General features: G+C 36.0%; 1 protein-coding gene across 1 annotated transcript in view; it reads left to right on the top strand.

Moving 5' to 3' along the window:
* Positions 1 to 20837, top strand: part of SCAPER (S-phase cyclin A-associated protein in the ER) — a 605860-nt gene that overhangs the window by 353238 nt on the left and 231785 nt on the right. Inside the window, exon 23 of the mRNA XM_011982670.1 lies at positions 2394 to 2520. Coding sequence (XP_011838060.1) covers positions 2394 to 2520 — 127 coding nt within the window. The remainder of the gene's footprint in view (positions 1 to 2393; positions 2521 to 20837) is intronic.

The raw sequence follows: 20837 nt of genomic DNA, 5'->3' as shown, positions 1-20837 counted from the left end.
CCTCCCCCCTCCCCACAATAGGACCCGGTGTGTGATGTTCCCCTTCCTATGTCCAAGTGATCTCATTGTTCAATTCCAACATGCAGTATTTTTAAGATATGTTTTTATGTGGATAGTTGTTCAATTTGGTGTTCTTGTATGGAGGACATCTGTGAAGGCTTCCATTTGGCTATCTTGCTCTGCATCAGTTTTTGCATTTTCAAATAGGGCTAATACTAATTGACAGCATTGTTGAGAGGATTAAATAGGATCATGTACATGAAAGTATTTTGTAACCTATGAAGTTATTGGGTTTTTTTCTTTTTAGAGATGGAGGTCTCACTCTCTTGCCTGGGCTGGAGCACAGTGGTGTAAGCTCACTGCAGTCTAGAACGCCGAAACTTAAGCAGTCCTCCCACCTAAGCCTCCTGAGTAGCTAGGACTACAGGTGCACGCCACCATTGCCAGCTAATTATTTATTTTTTGTAGAAACTAGGTCTTGCTTTGTTACCCAGGCTGATCTCAGATTCCTGGCTTCAAGTGAACCTCCTGCCTTGACCTCCCAAAGTGCTGGGATTACAAGCATGAACCACCATCCCTGGTCTGGATATTGTTAAAATTAATGTAAAGAGGAAGTTTTCCCTGTAGGACATGAATTTATTAAATATCTAATGAGTGTACTTCTGTAAAAGTAGCATGTTACATAAGGATAAAGCAGTGAGGAGATAGGCGATCACCTCTCTCATGAAGTTAATACTCTGCTTCTGTACTGTTCAATACAATAGCTTCTAGCCACCATGTTGGACAGTGCAAATATAGAACATTTCTATCACTTCAGGAAATTCCCTTGTAAAGCTTTGCACAGAAGAAGCACACATTAAACAGTTAGTTCAGTAAGTATTTTTAATTCTCTTGTGATGAGTGCTTTGAAGAAATAATCAAATCAGAGAAAGTAATGTTTGTGCTAAGAGCCGAGGGATAAATAGTAATGTTCTAGGTAATGTGGAAGTGGAGGAAGCATTTCAGAAGGAAAAGATGAAGAACATTTGCAGAAAGACCTGAGACAGGAAGAAGAGAGAGCTTGAGATCCAGAAAGATCTCATGCATACATCCTGTGTGGTGAAATTAGTCCTGCCTGGAAGGAATGACTGTAATAAGAGGAACAAAGAAGAAGATGGGTGAAATGCAGATAAGCTTGTAGATTTTATGGCCGAAAGTGAAAATTTTCTTGTTCCAATAACTTCTATTTTCTCTTTGAAATGTAGGATCATCTTATGAAAGCAAGAGAGAGAAAGGAAAGGGTGGAGTTTTGAAGAGAGTGGGGAATGTATGAAGCAAATCTTTGTGGACAGTGGGAGAATGAACACCCTAGAGAGATTTAGTAAGATCTTGAATCAGTAGTCCTACCAGTATTTTGCATGGTCTGACTCCCCCCACCACCCCTACACCCGCCAGATTCAGAAATGGAGAAGTCTGGCAGTTGTTTTCATTAATCCAGCTAAAGAAATTAATGCCTGCAAAACATTGAGAATGGCGCCTGGCCCATAGTAAGAGCTAAACAAACATTGTTACCAGTGCTGGGGTTTGTCTAAGAAGAGTGAAAAACAGAACAATAGAGAGGAAATGTAGGACATTTGCAAGAAAATGATTATAATGATGTACTGTGAAATCTACCACAGATAAAAATTTAAGGCAACGGGGATGATATATAGGGGAAAAGTGGGGAGATCTGGTGAGCATCTGTTAGTGGATTCTCAAGCAAATAAGTGGAAAGCAGAGGAGGCTTGCTCCAAGAGTGAGGTGCATGAAACCAGGTAGGGGCCAGAAAGAAGTAATGCACACAGTGATCTGAATGAAGACTCTTATAGTCTAGGTATAATGTGGTATTTCTTGGTGGAAAGCAAATAAGTGTTCTCGTCTAAGTAAATGATATGAGCAGTAGCAGACAATCCCCAAACTGCCTGTAAACAAACATTTGGAAGTTCAGCTTTCTGAGAGTTTATAAAGCTAATAATATCCAAACCTATTTGAAGTTTTAAATCAAAGTATAAAAACCTGCTCAGGTTCTTATACTCATTTTCTCTGCTATCATCCTCTCACCTTCTCCCGATTCCTAATTCTGTTCCGATTTAAGAATCTTATAGAAACTAAAGGCATCAATTGGTCTAGCTAAACCTGTAGATTGATAATATTATCCTTTAGTTCTGTTTTGTGCCATGAAGAGTGGATTGGTGGTCATGAATATAAAATAACACCAGCTTTATTGGTTGTCTGCTTTTTTCTCCCCTCAGGTGCTCTGTGAAGCATTTTCAAATACAATACTCAAAGTAACTTGTGTTTCAAGATATTTTGGGAAATGAAGCATTATAGTCTAATTCATTAATGTCATTCTTTCCTTTCATTTGGTATTAAAGGCTTCAGCGATTAGCCAAAGATCTTCTAAAACAACTGCAAGTACAAGACAGTGGCTCATGGGCGAACAATAAAGTGTCTGCTTTGGATCGGACCCTAGGAGAGATCACTAGAATACTGGAAAAAGAGGTGTGTAACTAATCTCTGGTTTTTTAACCTTAATCTTTGTGATCCTTTCTCACTATGACAGTACATAGAGCTATAAGGCAGACTCAGTATATGCCTTTTTTCTGTTTTTTAAAGCTAGTTAATAATAGATGTACTTTTTTTTTTTTACTTTTGTTCTTTTCAGTTGTTTAAATGAAGTTATTTTCAGGTTTTTTAAATTGAAGTCCTCTTTAGATCATGGTTTCCTCAGTCATATTTTCCCCACACAAACAAACTGAAATTATTTTGTCAGGAATCACAATAATAAAGATGTATGACTCTATAGCAGAAAATAGAAAACTTTGAATTATAAAGCCTAATAAATCACAACCAAATTTCTACAAACACCAATATCCCCTGATTCCAACAGATTTGGCAGTTTTCTTTAATGACTTAGAATCATTAAATAGCTCAATTATAATTTAAATATCCTCAGTGATTTTTAAAGTATTTATTATTCACTATAGGAAAATGTTAAATGTACAAAGAAGAAATAAAACTTCCTGTAATATCAACTGATAACATTTTATGGTATCTTCTTCTAAACATTTTACTGGACTTTTTTACATTGTTTTATCATAAATACTTTATCGTGTCTTTAAAAACCTTTAATGGAATGAACATATCACATTTTACATAAAGTATAATATTTAGGTGGTTTCTAATTTTCTATTTAAAGTAATGGCTATTTTCATTTATTAGCTGTAGTTTTTGGTTTTTTGTTTTGTTTTCTAGGTATAAAGGTTATTATGTTATATTTGATATATACAAAAGAAATTGTAATAAAAATAATATAAATACAGTGAACAGCTGTGAACTCACCACCCAATTTAGGAGTAAGATTGTTACCACTACATTTGTGGTTCTCAATATGATCCTTTCTCACCCCATTCCTGATTCCTTTAAAGGGAATACTGTACAGAATTAAAGGTGTATCATTGTTTTTTAGAAATAGCTTTATTGCTTTATCACGTAAATGTATTGTCAAATAACGTTAGTTAGTTTTGACCTTCATAAAATATTGTACGATAGACTTCTGCAATTATTTTTTCAGTCAAAATTATGGTTCTAAGTTTTTAGCCTTATAGCTGTTTTTCATTGCTTTTCTCTGCTGTGGAGTAAGTCCTTCGTTGTATTAATACTATAGTTTTTAAATCTGTTCTGACAATGGACATTTCAGAGAGAGAGAGTTTGTGTGTATGTATGTGAGAGAGAGAGAGAGTGTGCACGCAAGCATGGGCAAACAGTGCTGCTCGAACATTCTTGTATCAGAGTAAATAAACAAGAATTTCTTTAAAGTTGGGGGTCTCAGTCTTTCGTCTGCATCAGAATTGCCTAGAGAACTTGTTAAAACACAGATTGCTGCCCCCGGCTCCTGCCCCAGATTTCTGATTAAGTAGGTTTAGGGTGAGTCTGGAGAATTTGTATTCCTAAGAAGTTCCTAAGTGATATTGATGCTGCTAGTCCAAGGACCATATTTTGAGAATCACTGCTCTAGTCTAGGGCATATGTCTCAATGGTGGAATTGTGGGGTTTCTCAGGCATATGAATGTCCAACTTTATAAGGTAGTGCTCAACTACATTTTGGCATCAGATAGTACAGTCATCTGAAGAAACCGAAAGCAGCCTATTCACTGAATAGGACAGAGCTGTAAAGTCAGTTCTTGTGTGTAACACATCCCTTTCAGGATACCAGAGGTTCAGAAACTGGTAGTTGTCACACATTTGCTAGAATGCAATATTTAAAGATTCAGTGTGCTTTGGGAAAAATCTCTGATCTTTTTTAAAATTATTATATACTGATTATTTTTGTAAAGGATAGAGTACTTTGAATTAAAAGGCAATTGCTTGAAGACACTGCTACACGTATCTTATCTCATGAATATTGTTTTAGGTTAAAGTAATAGAACTTTTGAGGAAAAGGCAAAATGATCTATATAAGAAAGGTATTCAGTATCAAAATTCACCTAAAGTTATTTCCTTCACAAAGGGGCAATTTACTGAAATACCTCTGGTTTCTTATAATTTGGGGGAGAAAAATGTTGTCTGGCTCCCAGTCTAAATGGTCTGTGTCAGGAACCTTGCTGTAAAGCTGTCCTCAGAGTATACACTGCAGGACCACCTAAGAGTTTAGACTTACCTACAATAAGATCCTTTTGCTCCTTTTAAACTGAAATCCTTTTTACCTAGCCAAGACACACTCACTTTATGAAGACTTCTGTAGAGTAATACTGACATTTCAGTGTAATTCAGCTGATGATATTTATGATTTCAGTCTAGGAATTGTAAATAGCCATTCCTTTTTGTTTGGAAAACTGCCTGGAGTAACAAACTCATTAGAGCCAAAGCCAGGTACCCAGTGAAGGATATTTGAAGACAGTCTAGAAGAGACAAGGTAAGACAGTAGAACTTGGGCAAGTGTAAGCACTAATGGAGGAATGGTGAGAGATGAATCTTGAGGTTTTTATTTGCTTAATTTATACCTCAAAACATGGATGCTTTCTACTATCACTTGACACAGTGTTTCTTTAGATAATTTTTCTAAAGTTCGGAGAACTACTTTAGACCTAATGGATTAAACTTGTGATGTATAGAAATGCTCTTGTCATGGAAGGGGTCAGGAAACTGAGGAGACCTGGGTTTTGTAGTGCTTACTATGCATTTCAGGTTCCTTCTGTTTTTTTGGGTTTTCTGATTTCATTCAGAAATTAAAAGTGTGTAAGCTTTATTTATGTGTTATGCTTTTAAAAATATCTTAAGCCGCTTCTGTTTACTAACATACTTTGGTCTAGGGTACTGGTACCAACTCTTCCGACAAAAATATCTGAAAATGCTGGGTGGGGAAGAAAGCAGTTTTCTTAAAAGCATCAAATAGCTAAGAAGAAATTAAAGAATTCCCAGTCCAAGGAAAAAGCAAGAATTTAGAAAGTTGTGCTTATAACTTAATTGCCCCAAAAAACATGTGCCAGATTGGCAAATGTGGGTTGTGGTTTACAGGCGTCATCATGTAAGGTGATGAAAGTAAAAGTATAAGGGCTGCCTAAGTATGAGGTCTAATAGGAGATTTTTCCGATTTTCCTTTCATGAAGATAAGACCACATCAGCCTACTCCATCACATAATGATGAACCTTTGCATCCCACTCTCAGGACTATGAAGAAAGCACTTTGGCACAATGCAGAATTTATACCCATAGTCCAACCCCTGGCATAGATTTGCTGCTCAAATTCACATCACCTGTATTATTTCAGATGGTGAATTGAGTTTAAAGTTGTCCTAGATTGACTTGTGGTGTCTTTAGGAATCAATTAGAAGAGAATACAAATCCTCATTGGAAGAAGACACCTTCATTCTAGGCCTCAGATACTTTCTGTTAAACAATTTTACAAGGACAAGTAGCCATAGTGAAAAGATAAGCCCAAAAGTAAGTAAGTCGTGATGAGTAAGCAGAAACTAGAACTGCAAGGCTCTGTTATTACTAGTCACAGATTACAAAACTATGCTTGCTATCTTCTGAGGAAGTAAAAGGCAAGCTTGAAAATTTCTATAGGAATGGACTTAGCAGTAGTGACAGTAGGTAATTCAGAACTGTCCTTCCACTGATGACAATAAAACTAGATAAAATATGAAATAAAACTGAACTGCAAACAGGGTAATGAATAATTACTGGACCAAGATCCAGAAATTTGACATTTTTGGACTAGGTACCATTGATGATCCAAAAGAAGTGGACATGAGTTTGATTAGTTCCTTTGAGACTGTTTGCAGGACTGATGAGAAAAAAAAAAATATTGGCATCTAGGACAATCAATGGTAGGGACTATGGCAAAAAAAAAAACTAATGTTTTGGTTTGGGATCTTAAAGGACTGTACAAGGAAAAAGGGTGGACAGGAAGTACACCAGTCATTACACAGACAACTCAGTTTCAAATCATGTACGTGGCTGGGAAAATCCAAATCACTGAAAAAAGATTAAAATGATTCTAAATTGCTAATACCCCAGGTGGCTAACAGAAGCAATTGGAAAATTTATTTTGGAGAAAGATAATAGCAACCTAAGTCTCAAATTATCTCAACAAAATAAATTTCAAATGTAGTGTTTGGCAGAGTAAGGTAATTAAGCATACAAAGGGACAAGACAACATGCATAAAAACCAATAGAAACAGACCTGCAGAGGCTCCAGAACTATGCTTATCATGATCAAAGATATAAATATTAATTGTTTTAAAAGATATATAGCACATTTGAGAAAAAATTGGAATTTGAGAACTGAACATTTTAGTAATAAAAGTTACAAAAATTATAGATGAGGTAACAGTAGAATAAGCCAAGCACTGGAAGATAGATCATAAGAAAGAATCCAGACTGAGCATGGAGAGAAAAAGATATGGAAAATAAAGAGAAGAGTATAAGAAGGATGTAATATATGGTGAAAATGTCTAATTTCTGTATAATTAGAGCTCCAAAAGGAAAAGAGAGAAGAAAATAGGGCAGAAACAGTATTTGAAGTGATCATCATTTAGAACTTTCCAAAACTTACAAATCAATTTACAGATTCAAGAAGCCCAATTATGCCCAAGCAGGGTAAATAAAAAGAAATCCACATTCGCAATTGTCACAGTGAAACTAAAGAAAGTAAAATTGTAAACCAATCTCAATCATAAATGTGGAGTCAGAATTTCTAAACAAAATTTTAGCAAACTGAATCATGCAATATCTAATAAGGATAATATATCACAACAAAGTTGGATTTATTCAAGATACTTGAGTTTGCTTTAACATTGGAAAATTATGATATATTAACAGAAGAAAAGAAAAAATATCATCTCAAAAGACGCAGCAAAAGCGTTTGGTAAGTTCAGCATCAATAATGGTAAAGATTCATAGTAAACCAGGAATAGAATGGAATTTTCTTAATCTGACTAATTGAATCTATTATAGCAAAATAATATTTACTGGTGAAATGTTGAAAAATTTCCCTTTGAAATTGTGTACAAAAAGAGAATATTTGCTGTCAACACTTCTGCTTAAAATGGGGGTTCTAACTAGTGGAAAAATAAATAAAAGTTGTAAGATTTGAGAGAAAAAGTGAAATAGTCATTGTTAGCAAATGATATGTTATACATAAAAAAATGTAAAATAATTTACAGATAAATATTAGCACAAATAAGTTAGATTAACAAGGATACTAGACAATGGGCAGTATATAAAAATCAATTATATTTGTATATTACCAAAATATTAAATATCTAGGAGTAAATCTATAATGTTTATGGATTGGAAAACTCACTATGGTATATTTTTCTTTTCTGCCCAAGCTTATTTGTAGATTCAGTGAAATCTCATTTAAAAGTCCAATACTTTGTTCTTTGGAAATTCCAAAACACTATTTAGAATTTCTAAAGAACAATATTTAAACGCAGATTGTAAAATACGGAATTTCAAAGATCCAATGAAACAGTGTGCAAAACCCTGTTGAAAAAGAACAATATGACCAGCACTTTGGGAGGCTGAGACGGGCGGATCACTTGACGACAGGAGTTTAAGACCAGCCTGGCCAACATGACAAAACCCCGTTTCTACTAAAAATAGAAAAAATTAACCAGGTGTGGTGGTGGATACCTGTAATCCCAGCTACTTGGGAGACTGAGACAGGAGAATCACTCAAACCCAGGAGTCAGAAGTTGCAGTGAGCCAAGATCATGCCACTGCACTCCAGTCTGGGCAACAGAGCGAGACTTGTGGCGCAGGGAAAGAGGTAACGATATGGAAGATTTGCTCTACCAAGTATAAACACTTTTTATAAAGCCACAGTAATTAGGATAGTGTACTATTGGCGATAAGATGGAGAAAAAGAAGAATGGAACATAATTGAATTCATAAACAGTACCATTTGTATATATATGCTTGATCCGTGAAATGTGAGATATTTGCCTATGCACATATGGAAAAAGGAAGCACCACAGAACACTGTGGGAAAGTATGCTCTATTTAGTGAATAAAGGCTATAATGATTGAATATCCTTGTTTTTTTAAAAAAAGTTACCTGTATCTCACATCATAAACAAAAAATTAATTCCAGATGGATCTAAATATAAAAAGAAAAAACTAATTTTTAGAAGATAATATAGATTAATCTCTTCTTTACCTCGGAGTTTTACCTGGACAAGAAAATGACACAAAAGAAATTAACAGTAAAGGGAAACTTGATAAATTGGGCTGCATTGAAAATAAGAACTTTTGTTCATCAAAAGACACCAGGAAGAGAGTAACAAGACAAGCAATAGAAGGGAAGAATATTTTATATATATATAATCAACAAAAGAGTGGCATCCAGAGTATGTAAGGAATTCCTACAAGTTAATGAGATGCAAAAACAAACTAAACCAGTAGGATAATGGTCAAGAGAATAGGCATTCTGAAAGAAATCCAAATAGCTAAAAAATAAATGTGTAGATAGTCAACCTCTTTAATAATCAGGATAATTCAAATTAAAAATTCAATGTGATAATGTGATTCACTTATCAGAATGACAAAAATTAGATTGAAAATACCAAGTATTGGCAAAGAACTAGAGCAATGGGAACATACAGACAATGTTCGTGATAACATAAGTTGAGCCTACCATGTAGCAAACAGTCTACTGTTGTCTACTAAATTTGTAGACATCTGTATCATATTTCACTTTTAGGCATACACTCCATGGAAGGCAATGCATATATCCACCAGGCAAGATATACACAAATGTTCAATGGCAGCATTGTTTATAATCACCACATATGGAAAATAGTGCAAGAATCCATCAATAGCTGGAGATACAAATTATGGTATGTTCATATAATGGATTATTATTCAACAATAAAAATGAATGAACTACATCTATGGATAACAGTATGTATCTCACAAACTCTCTTTAGTGAAACAAGTCACCAAAAAATATATATACTGTTACAATTCCAGTCATATAAAGTTCAAGAAAAGACAAAAGGACCTGTATTGTTTTGGAATAACACATAGGTGGTAAAACTGTAAAGAAAATAGAAAAAGAAATTTCCTAAAAATCAGGATCGTGATTGTTCAGAGAGAAGGTTGAGATGTGTGGTCAGAAAGAGTCATATAGGTGGCTTCCTCTGTGCTTCTAGTTTTCTTTTTCTTGACTGGATACTGGTTACACATTGTTCAAATTAAAATTATTCTTAAAATTCTGTAAAATTAAAATACAGGTTTGCTATTTTTTCTGACTTTTCTGTATGTTTATGTTTAACAATAAAATTAATTTTCAGAATTTAAGGTAAAATAAATTGTTCCAAATAAAAGACCCTTTTATTGAAGAAATATTCAATTATTTCAAAAAAGAGTTTAAAAACATAGTCTTACATATGCAAAAGCATTTTGCTTATTCTTACCATTGTGTTAAATTTGGTCAAAGTCAATGTGATCTATATTTGCATTGACTTTTCTCATTACTTTGTGATGATAAACATTACATTTAAGTTTGGATAGTAACAGCATCCCAGAAGCTTTTCTGTGGTTTATCAGTAACATGAGACATGTGTATGCTGTTACTATAAGTAAACAGTTTAAGCAGATGGATTGGACATGGAGTTTGTCCAATTGCCTTTCCTGACTTTATAGAATCCTGCCAAATTTAAATAGAGATTCAGCTGTGATTCTTTTGAATCTGAATAAGCAAACAACATAGCTGGCAGCATTGATGATTTGAAGTGAATTGCGATATGTGAAATCACAATTTACATTGTAATACCTATAGCAAACCATGCCATGCTTTGGTATTTTCAAAACATATCTTGTAAAATTTCATTCACAGATACCTGTATAAGGTAGAAAGGTAGAAACTCTTCCCTACCATTTTCCTCTTTTTGCCAACTGTTGTGACTGTGTAACATATAGTTACATAGTCTAGGCTCAGAGAGATAAATCAGTAAACCTTAAGAGCTTTTTCAACCTAATTATATTCAGAAAACTGTGTTCAGGTCCTGCTAGACACTGCCCATCTTCCAAACCCCATGGTTCTGCTTCTTGTATTTTCAGCTGGAATTCTTCAGCTGAAGAAATGGGAAGCATTCAATAATAGGAATCTCTTATTTTGATCCCTTCACTATGTTCTCAGCTTACATGGTTGTTTCCTCATTGCAACTGATACATAACTGAATATAGCTGGCGTGACACCCATGTTTTGTCAGAAGGTGACAAGTATATAGCCCAAAGTAAAATGAAGACGTTTTTCAGATGTTTTTCAGCTAGCCTCCCTTGGAAGACTACTATAAAGAAAAATTGAATTGTTATTTCATGAATATGACAGATTTAACTTATAAATGGTTTGCATTTTTAAAAAAGAAACAACAAAAAGCAGGTGTTGAGAGAAGGATACTGGAAAGGGGCATAAGGAAATTTCTAGGGTGATTAAAAAGTGTTCTGTATTTTGTTTTAGGTGGTGGTTAGATAGTTGTGTGCAGTAGTCAAACTTCATCAAACTGAGTGTATAAGCATTCCTTTTTCTCCACAACCTCACCAGCATCTGTTATTTTTTAACATTTTAATCATAGCCATTCTGACTGTGTGAGATGATATCTTATTGTGGTTTTGATTTGCATTTCTCTAATGATCAGTGATGTGGAACTTTTTAAAAATGATTGTTGGCTATCTGTATGTCTTCTTTAGAGAAGTGTCTGTTCATGGCCTTTGCCCACTTTTTAATGGGGTTATTGGTTTTTATCTTGTAAATTTGTTTGAGCTCCTTATAGATGCTGGGTATTAGGCCTTTGTTGGATGCATAGTTTGCAAAAGTTTTCTCCCATTCTGTAGGTTACCAGCCTTCCTTCCCAGAGATGAGACCTGCTTCATTATGGTGGGTAAGCTTTTTGATGTGCTGCTAGATTTGGATTGCTAGTATTTTGTTGAGAATTTTGCATTGATGTTCTTCAAGGATATTGGCCTGAAGTTTTCTTTGTTGTATCTCTTCTAGGTTTTGGTATCAGGATAATGCTGACCTCATAGAATGAGTTAGTGGGGAGTCCCTCCTTCTCAATTTTTTGGAATAGTTTCAGTAGGAATAGTACCAGCTCTTCTTTGTATACCTGATAGACTTCAACTGTGAATCCTTCTGATCCTGGGCTTTTTTTGGTTGGTTGGCTATTTATTACTGCTTGCATTTCAGAGCTCATTATTGGTCTGTTCAGGAATTCAGTGTCTTCCTGGTTCAGTCTTGGGAGGGTGTATGTGTCCAAGAATTTATCCACTTCTTCTAGATTTTCTAGTTTATGTGCACAGAGGTATTCATAATATTCTCCCATTGTTGCTTGTATTTCTCTGGGTTCAGTGGTATTTTCTATTATGATTATGTAAACTAACTATTTTTGGACTATTTAAAAATGTATCTTTGAAACCCCTTGCCTTATGTAATACAGTACACAGATACTTACTTGCACAAAATAATGAAAACTATGAAGGCAAAAACCTCAGTGACTACTAATTGAGAAATAGGGCATTGTCAGCATTCCAGAACGCTTTTGTCTGCTCCTGTTTATTTTGCTAATCACACTCATTTCTCTGCATTTTATGATAAGGTATTAATTTGACTTTTTAGAAGCGGCTTCCTTTTCTTTATGGTTTTATCACTTAAGGATCTGTTTCTAAACACCATCTGTTAGTTAAACATGTCTAGTTTCGAACTTCATGTAAATGGAATCCTACTGTCTATATTTTGATGGCTTCCTTCTATCAAAATTATGTTTTTGAGAATTTATGTTGTACAGTTTTGTTTCCATTACTATACAGTGTGCCATTGTATGAATTTGTCACAGTGGTATTTATCCATTCCACTGTTGATGGACATTTGGATTATTTTTATGAAAAATGTGCCTGTAAGCATGTATCCTGGTATTCGTGCAAAAATTTCTCTAGCAAGCAGAGTTCCTGGGTCATAACATATGCCTCTCTTTATCTTTTCTTGATAATGCTAAACAGTTTTCCAAAGAAATTGTACCAATTTGCATTTCTGCCAGCAGTATATAAAAGTCTTGTTGCTTCCTTTCTTTCCAGCACTTGTTATTATCAGACAGTTTGATTTTTGCTACTCCTGTATGTAGACAGTGAGATCTTGCTGAGATTTTAACATACAGTTGTCTTTTGGCAGATAGGTTCAGGCACCTTTTCATATTTATTGGCCATTTGGGATTCTTCTTTTGTGACATGCCTGTTCAAATCTTTTACACATTTTTCTACTGATTGTTAGAATTTCCTTTGTGTTCTGGACACTAGTCCTAGATTGTTCGAATATATTAAACATATCTACTCCTGTTATTGAGCTGTGTTTTTATTGTCTTTTGGTTCCTTTGATGAACAAAAGTTTTTAATATTAGTGTGTCAGATTTATCAATATTGTCTTTTATAAAGATTGTTTTTGCTCTCCTTTTAAAATATCCCATCGCAAAGTTAAGAAGATATTCTTGTATTTTTAGTCTCTTGTCCATTTGGTATTAATTTTTTTTTTTTTTTTTTGAGATGAAGTTTTGCTCTTGTTGCCCAGGCTATAGTGCAATGGTGCAATCTTAGCTCACTGCAACCTCCTCCTCCTGGGTTCAAGTGATTCTCCTGCCTCAGCCTCCAGAGTATCTGGGGGATTACAGGCACCCACCACCATACCCGGCTAATTTTTTGTACTTTTGGTAGAGATGGGGATCACCATGTTGGCCAGGTGGGTTTCGAACTCCTGACCTCGGTGATCCACCTGCCTTGGCCTCCCAAAGTGCTGGGATTACAGGCATGAGCCACCACACCTGGCCTCTGCCTCATATTAAAAAAAAAAAAAAAAATAGTAATACTGGGAGGCAAAGTTTGCAGGGAAGCAAAGGTTTCAGTGAGCCAAGATTACGCCATTACACTCCAGCCTGGGCAAAAAGAGCAAAACTCTGTCTAAAAAAAAAAAAAAAAGTGAGGTAGAGATTTCATTTTGTTTTTCTTGCTCTTGTAGATGCATAATTTCTTGAGTGTTGTTTATTGAAAAGGCCAGTTTTAATACTTGTATTGTACCTACACACTGTGATTAACCACCCCTCCCTAAAACAGTGCTAAGGAAAGTTACTCAAAGCGGTAAAATAGCACACTTCCCTCAAGTATCGGTTTCATTCAAACATTTCAGGGAACAAAAACATCCGTGTCCAAGTATGGATCTTGATGTTAGCTGCCTTCAGTTCAGCTCAGTTCTTTTAAATTAGTAGACTCCATGACATATCCTGTCTATTAACTAATGCAGGTAGAAATTTTTATACTCCTAAGTTTTTGTCCATACCTGTGCAAAAGATACTAAAAATATCTCTTGAAGAAAGGTAGTATATAAAATACTTGTGGTAAAATAATTTTTAAAGAAAATTTCAACCAGGCATGTCAATTATTACAATAGGTAAGAAATATCATGAAAATGATATTTGAGAGCCAGAAGTAGGACCATTAATTATTTAATAATAATTTTAAGTAAATGCATTATAAGAGGCTCTTTTGGCCCAACATGTGACATTGAGTGATTTTATTTCTCAGTAAGCAGATGTGCTTATTGAGGTTTCTGCTTATAACAGCCTGGTAGTATTCCATCATGCTAACTCTCTGGCTATATTCTACTCTAAGCTCACCTGAGTGATTGATTGCTTCATGCAGTGAGTAAATACTTACTGTTTTTAACCACATTTATGTAAGTCTAGGTTCTCGGAAATGACACTAAAAAAAATGAGAGAGAAATTGCCCATGTATGGATCTTGATGCTAACTGTCTTCAGTTCAGCTCAGTTCTTTTAAATTAGTAGACTCCATGACAGATACCCTGTGTATTAACTAATGCAGGTAGAAAACTCATTTCTCCTTAATATAACACATTATTTTCTAGTCATGATAAACATGGGCCACATGGAAAAAATTGAGAAGTCTTGAAGGTATTTCTTTCTAGTACTAGGTGTATATCCCCCAGCCCTGCATCCCTTTTCTCTGATATTACAGAGTCATAAATGGATACTTGGAGATCTGTACTCTAGTAAATCATCTAGCTTATTTTCTATTCCGTTCCCAGGAACTATGAAGAAACAGGATTGTTGAAAGTAATGATGTGGGTTGGGTTTGGATCATCATTGGGAAGGTATTTAGGGAAGCAGTTAAGAGCAATATTGAAAGCATGGACTAGAACTTATTGTTTTGTTATTGTGTGACCCTGGACAAGTTAATTAATTTCTTTGGGTGTCAGTTTCCTTATCTTATCAGTAAAATGTAAGATTCTGACACATCCCGAAGAATTGTGTGGCTATTAAATGAAATATTGCATGTTAAACTCCTGGCAATGAGTATGCAGTCAGCAAGTGTTGAAACAATGTAATGAATGCACCTGTTGAGAGTACAGGCTTTGTAGTTACGGGCCTGAATTCAAATTCCAAATAGATCATGTAGTGGCTCTGTGAGTTCACCAAGGTTTCCTTTGTAAGCTTCAGTTTCTGCCTTTGAAAAGTAGGATAGGATTACTCTCTTAAGCCTCCTTCACAAGGGTACTAATTCTGTTCCCAAGATTGGAGACCTCCTAAATTACTTCCCCAAAGGACCCACACCCAGTGCTGTCACACTGGGGATTAAGTTTCTACACATAAATTTGGAGAGGGGCACACAAACATTAAGACCATAGCAGAAAGCTAATAAGAGAAAAAAATTAAAAAAAAACTCAATGGGAATGACACCATAAATATTTGATGTGTGGGAATTTGATGTTTCTGTCAAAATAGTATAACTATTTTAACTTTCTTTACAAAGTAGTAAACATACACACACACATATACACACACATGCATATACAAGTTATTGTTTTTCTTTAACTTTTAGTTTTAGGGGCATATATGCAGGTTTGTTACTTAGGTAAGTTGTGTGTCATGGGGATTTGGTGTACAGGTTATTTCATCACCCAAGTAATAAGTGTAGTATCCAATAGGTAATTTTTCAGTCCTCAACCTCCTACCAAGGTCCACCCTCAGGTGGGCCTTGATACCTTTTGCTGTCTTCTTTGTGTTCATGTTTACTTATATTTACAAATGAGAACATGTGGTATTTGGTTTTCTTTTCCTGCATTTGTTCACTTAGGATAATGGCCTCCAGTTCCATCCATGTTCCTGTAAAGGACATTGTATTAGTCTGTTTTATACTGCTACAAAGAACTGCCTGATATTGGTCAATTTATAAAGGAAAGTTTAATCGACTCACAGTTCCTCATGGCTGGGGAGACCTCAGGAAACTTACAATCATGGCAGAAGGCAAGGGGGAAGCAAGGCACCTTATTTGCAAGGCGGCAGGAGGGAGAAGTGCTGAGTGAAGGTGAAAGAGCCCCTTATAAAACCATCAGATCTCAGCCAGGTGCAGTGGCTCACAACTGTAATCCCAGCACTTTGGGAAGCCAAGGCAGTGGATCACTTGAGGTCAGGAGTTTGAGACCAGCCTGGCCAATGTGGTAAAACCCCGTCTCTACTAAAAATACAAAAAAAAAAAAAAAAAAAAAGGTGGCGGGCGCCTGTAGTCCCAGCTACTCGGGAGGCTGAGGCAGGAGAATGGCATGAACCGGGGGGGGCGAAGCTTGCAGTGAGCCGAGATCGCGCCACTGCACTCCAGCCTGGGGCACAGAACAAGACTCCGTCTCAGGAAAAAAAAAGCCGGGTGTGGTGGTGGGCACCTATAGTCCCAGCTACTCAGGAGGCTAAGGCAGGAGAATTGCTTGAACCTGGGAGGCGGAGGTTGAAGTGAGCTGAGATGTGAGCATCTCCATCTCCAAAAAAACAAATCAGATCTCATGAGAACTCACTATCACAAGAACAGCTTGGAGGAAACCACCTCTATGGTTCAATTACCTCCACAATTGCCTCCACCTGGCCTCTTCCTTGACATGTGGGGATTATGGGTATTACAATTCAAGATGAGATTTGGGTGGAGACACAAAGCCTAATCATATCAGACACGATCTCATTCTTTTTATGGCTGTATAATATTCCATGGTGTGTGTGTGTATGTGTGTATGTGTATATATATATCACATTTTCTTTATCCAGTCCACCATGAATGGGCACCTGGATTGAGTCCATGTCTTTGCTATTGTGTATAGTGCTGTGATGAACATACATGTGCATGTGTCTTTATGGTAGAACAATTTATATTCCTTTGGATATATATCCAGTAATGGGATTTCTGGGTCAAATGGTAGTTCTGTTTTAAGTTCTTTAAGAAAGCATCACAACTGCTTTCCACAGTGACTGAACTAACTTACTTTCCCACCAACAGTATATAAGCATTTGCTTTTCTCAACAACCTCACCAGCATTGGTTCATTTTTGAATTTTTAATAATAGCCATTCTGACTAGTATGAGATGGTATCTCATGTAACTCATTGATTTGGATCAATGAGATCAATGGTATCTCATTGTTTTGGATTTCTGTAATGATTAGTGGTGTTGAGCATTTTTCACATGCTTCTTGTCCACATGTTGTCTTTTTAGAGGTGTCTATCCATGTCCTTTGCCCACTTTTTCTTTGTTTTTTGTTTGTTAATTTATTAAGTTCCTTATAGATCCTGGATATTATACTTTTGTTAGATGCATAGTTTGCAAATATTATCTCCCATTCTGTGGGTGGTCTTTTTACTCTGTTCATAGTTTCTTTTGCTGTGCAGAAGTTCTTTAGTTTAATTAGATCCCATTTGTCAGTTTTTGTTTTTGTTACAACTGATTTTGTGGTCTTAGCCATGAAATCTTTGCCAGGGTCTGTGTCCAGAAGGGTATGTCCTAGGTTTTCTACTAGGGTTTTTATAGTTTGAGATGGCATATTTGAGTCTTTAATCCATTTTGAGTTGATTTTTTTATATGGGGTAAGAAAGGCGTCCAGTTTCAATCTTCTGCATATGGCTAGCCAGTTGTCACAGCACCATTTATTGCACAGGAATCCTTTACCCATTGCTTGATATTATCGACTTTGTCAAAGATTAGATGGCTGTAGGTGAGCAGCTTTATTTCTGGGCTCTCTATTCTGTTCAATTGGTCTATGTATCTGTTTTTGTACCAGTATCATGCTGTTTTGGTTATGATATTAGTCTGTTCTCACATTGCTATAAAGAAATACCTGAGACTGGGTAACTGATAAAGAAAAGAGGTTTAATTGGAAGCATGAGTCTGTCATCTGTTCAGCTTCTGGGGAGGCCTCAGGAAACTTATATTCATGGTGAAAGGCAAATGGGGAGCAGGCATTTCACATGACCAGAGCAGGAGCCAAGAGAGAGAGAGTGCCACACACTTTTAAACAACCAGATCTCACAAGAACTCACTATCTCAAGGACAGCACCAAGAGGGTTGGGGCCAAACCATTCATAAGAAGCCCACATGATCCAGTCACCTCCTACAAGGCCACACCTCCAACATTGGGGATTACAATTCAACACGAGATTTGGTGGGGACACAGAGCCAAACTATATCAGTTACTATAGCCTTGTAGTGTAGATTGAAGTTGGGCAATGTGATATCTCCAGCTTAGTTCTTTTTGCTTAGCATTGCTTTGGCTACTGGGGCTCTTTTTTGGTTCCATATGAATTTTAAAATAGTTTTTTTCTAATTCTGAGAAGAATGTCATTGGTACTTCGATAGGAATAGCATTGAATCTGTAAACTTCTTTGGGCATTATGGCCATGTTAATGTTGATTCATCCTGTGGATGAGCATGGAATGTTTTTCCATTGTTTGTGTCATTTCTGATTTCTTTCAGCAGTGTTTTGTAAATTTCTTTGTGGAAATTTTTCACCTCCCTATTTAGCTATACTCCTAGATTCTTTATATTTTTTGTGGCTATTGTGAATGGATTACACTCTTGATTTGGCTCTACATCTTGGTTGTTGATGTATAAAAATGCCTCTGGTTTTTATACATTGATTTTTTTATCCTGACACTTCCTTGAAGGTGTTATTAGACATAGGAGCTTTTGGGCAGAGACTGTGGTATTTTCTAGGTATAGAAGCATATTGTCTACAAACAGAGATAATTTGACTTACTCTTTTCCTATTTGGATGCCTTTTATTTCTTTCTCACACCTGATTGCTGTGGCTTTTTTTGGTTTGGCTTATTACTGATTCAGAACTCATTATTGGTCTGTTCAGTCTTTCAGTTTCTTCCTGGTTCATCTTTGGAGGTTGTATGTTTCCAGGAATTTATCTGTTTCTTCTAGGTTTCCTAGTTTGAGTGCATAGAGGTGTTCATAATAATTTCTGAGGGTTTTTTTTAACATCTGTGGGTTAGTGATAATGTCCCCATTGCCATGTCAGATTGCATTTATTTGGATCATCTCTTTTTTTGTTCATTAGTCTAGGTAGCAATCTATCAATTGTATTTTTTCTTTTAAAGAACCCACTTCTGAATTTACTGATCTTGTGTATGATTTTTCACATTTCAATTCCATTCAGTTCAGCTTTGATTTTGTTATTTCTTGTTTTCTCCTAGCTTTTGGGCTGATTTGCTGTTGTTTTTCTAGTTCATTCTGGTGTGGTGGTAGGTTAATGCTATAAACTTCCCTCTTACACTGCTTTAACTGTGTTGCACAGATTCTGGTATGTTATATCTTTGTTCTCATTAGTTTCAAAGAATTTCATTCTACCTTATTTTCATTGTTTAGCCAGAAGTTGTTCAGGAACAGGTTGTTTAATTTCCTTGTGATTATATGGTTTTCTGTGGTCTCTTCAGCAGCACATATACTATGTATATGGTTTTCAGTGACCTTCCTAGTATTCGTTTCTCTTTTTATTGCACTGTGGTCTGAGAGTGTGGTCAGTATGATTTTGGGATTTTTTTAATTTGCTGAGAATTGTTTCATGGCTGATTGTGTGGTCGATTTTCTAGTATGTACCATGTGCAAATGAGAAGAATGTATATTCTGTTATTTGGGGGAGGAGAGTTCTGTTCATATCTATTAGGGTCATTTGGTCAAATGTTGAATTCAAGTCCCAAACATCTTGGTTAGTTCTTTGTCTCAATGATCTGTCTAATACTGGTGGTGCAGTGTGTTGAAGTCTCCCACCATTATTATGAAAGTTTCTTTCTAGGTTCCTAAGAATTTGTTTCATGAATCTGGGTGCATATATATTTAGGATAGTTAAGTCTTCTTGTTGAATTGATTCCTTTACTATTATGTGTGCCCTTCTTTGTCTTTTTTTTTTCATTGTTGCTTTAAACTCTGCTTTGTCTGAAATTAGAAAGCAACCCCTGCTTTTTTTTGTTTTCTGTTTGCTTGGTTGGTAGATTTTTCTCCATCTTTTTTCTTTGAGGCTACGGGTGTCATTGCATGTGAGATGAGTCTCTTGAAGACAGCATACAGTTGGGTCATGCTTCTTTATCCAACTTACCCCTCTGTGCCTTTTAATTGGGGCATGTAGCCTATTTCCATTCAAGGTTAATATTGATATGGGCAGATTTGATCCTGTCATCTTGTTGTTAGATAGTTATTATGCATACTCAATTGTGGAGTTGCTTTGTAGTGTTAATGTCTGTGTACTTAAGTGTGTTTTTGTGGTGGCTGGTAATGGCCTTTCTATATTTAGCACTCCTGTAAGGACCTTTTGTAGGGGAGTTCTGCTGGTAACGAATTCCCTTAGAATTTGCTTGTCTGAAAAGGATGTTATTTCTTTTTGGCTTATGAAGTTTAGTTTGGCTGGATATGAAATTCTTCACTGGAGTTTTTTTAAAGAATGTTGAATATATGGCTGGGTGCAGTGGCTCACACCTGTAATCCTAGCACTTTGGGAGGCCACGGCGGGCAGATCACTTGAGGTCAGGAGTTCAAGACCAACCTGGCCAACATGGCAAACCCTGTCTTCTGCTAAAAATATAAAAATTAGCTGGGTATGTTGACATGTGCCTGTAATCCCAGCTATCAGGAGGGTGAGGCAGGAGAATCACTTGAACCCGGTAGGCAGAGGTTGCAGTGAGCCGAGATCATGCCACTACCACTGCACTCCAGCCTGGTGACTCTGTCTCAAAAAAAAAAAAAAAAAAGGAATGCTGAATATAGGCCTCCAATGTCTTCTGCCTTGTAGAATTTCTGCTGAAAGGTTCACTGTTACCCTGATGTGATTCCCTTTGTAAGTGGCCTACCCCTTTTCTCTAGCTGCCTTTTCTGTTTCTTTCTTTTTTTTTTTTTAATGCCTACCTTGGAGACATGAAAAATAGCCAAAGCAATGATAAGTAGAAAGAACTTAAGCTGGAGGTATCATACTACCCAACTTTAAACTATACTA

This window comes from Mandrillus leucophaeus, unplaced genomic scaffold (assembly GCF_000951045.1).
Source record: "Mandrillus leucophaeus isolate KB7577 unplaced genomic scaffold, Mleu.le_1.0 Scaffold241, whole genome shotgun sequence".
NCBI lineage: Eukaryota > Metazoa > Chordata > Mammalia > Primates > Cercopithecidae > Mandrillus > Mandrillus leucophaeus.
Note: the sequence above shows the minus strand (reverse complement) of the source record. Positions and strands in the feature narration are given on the sequence as shown.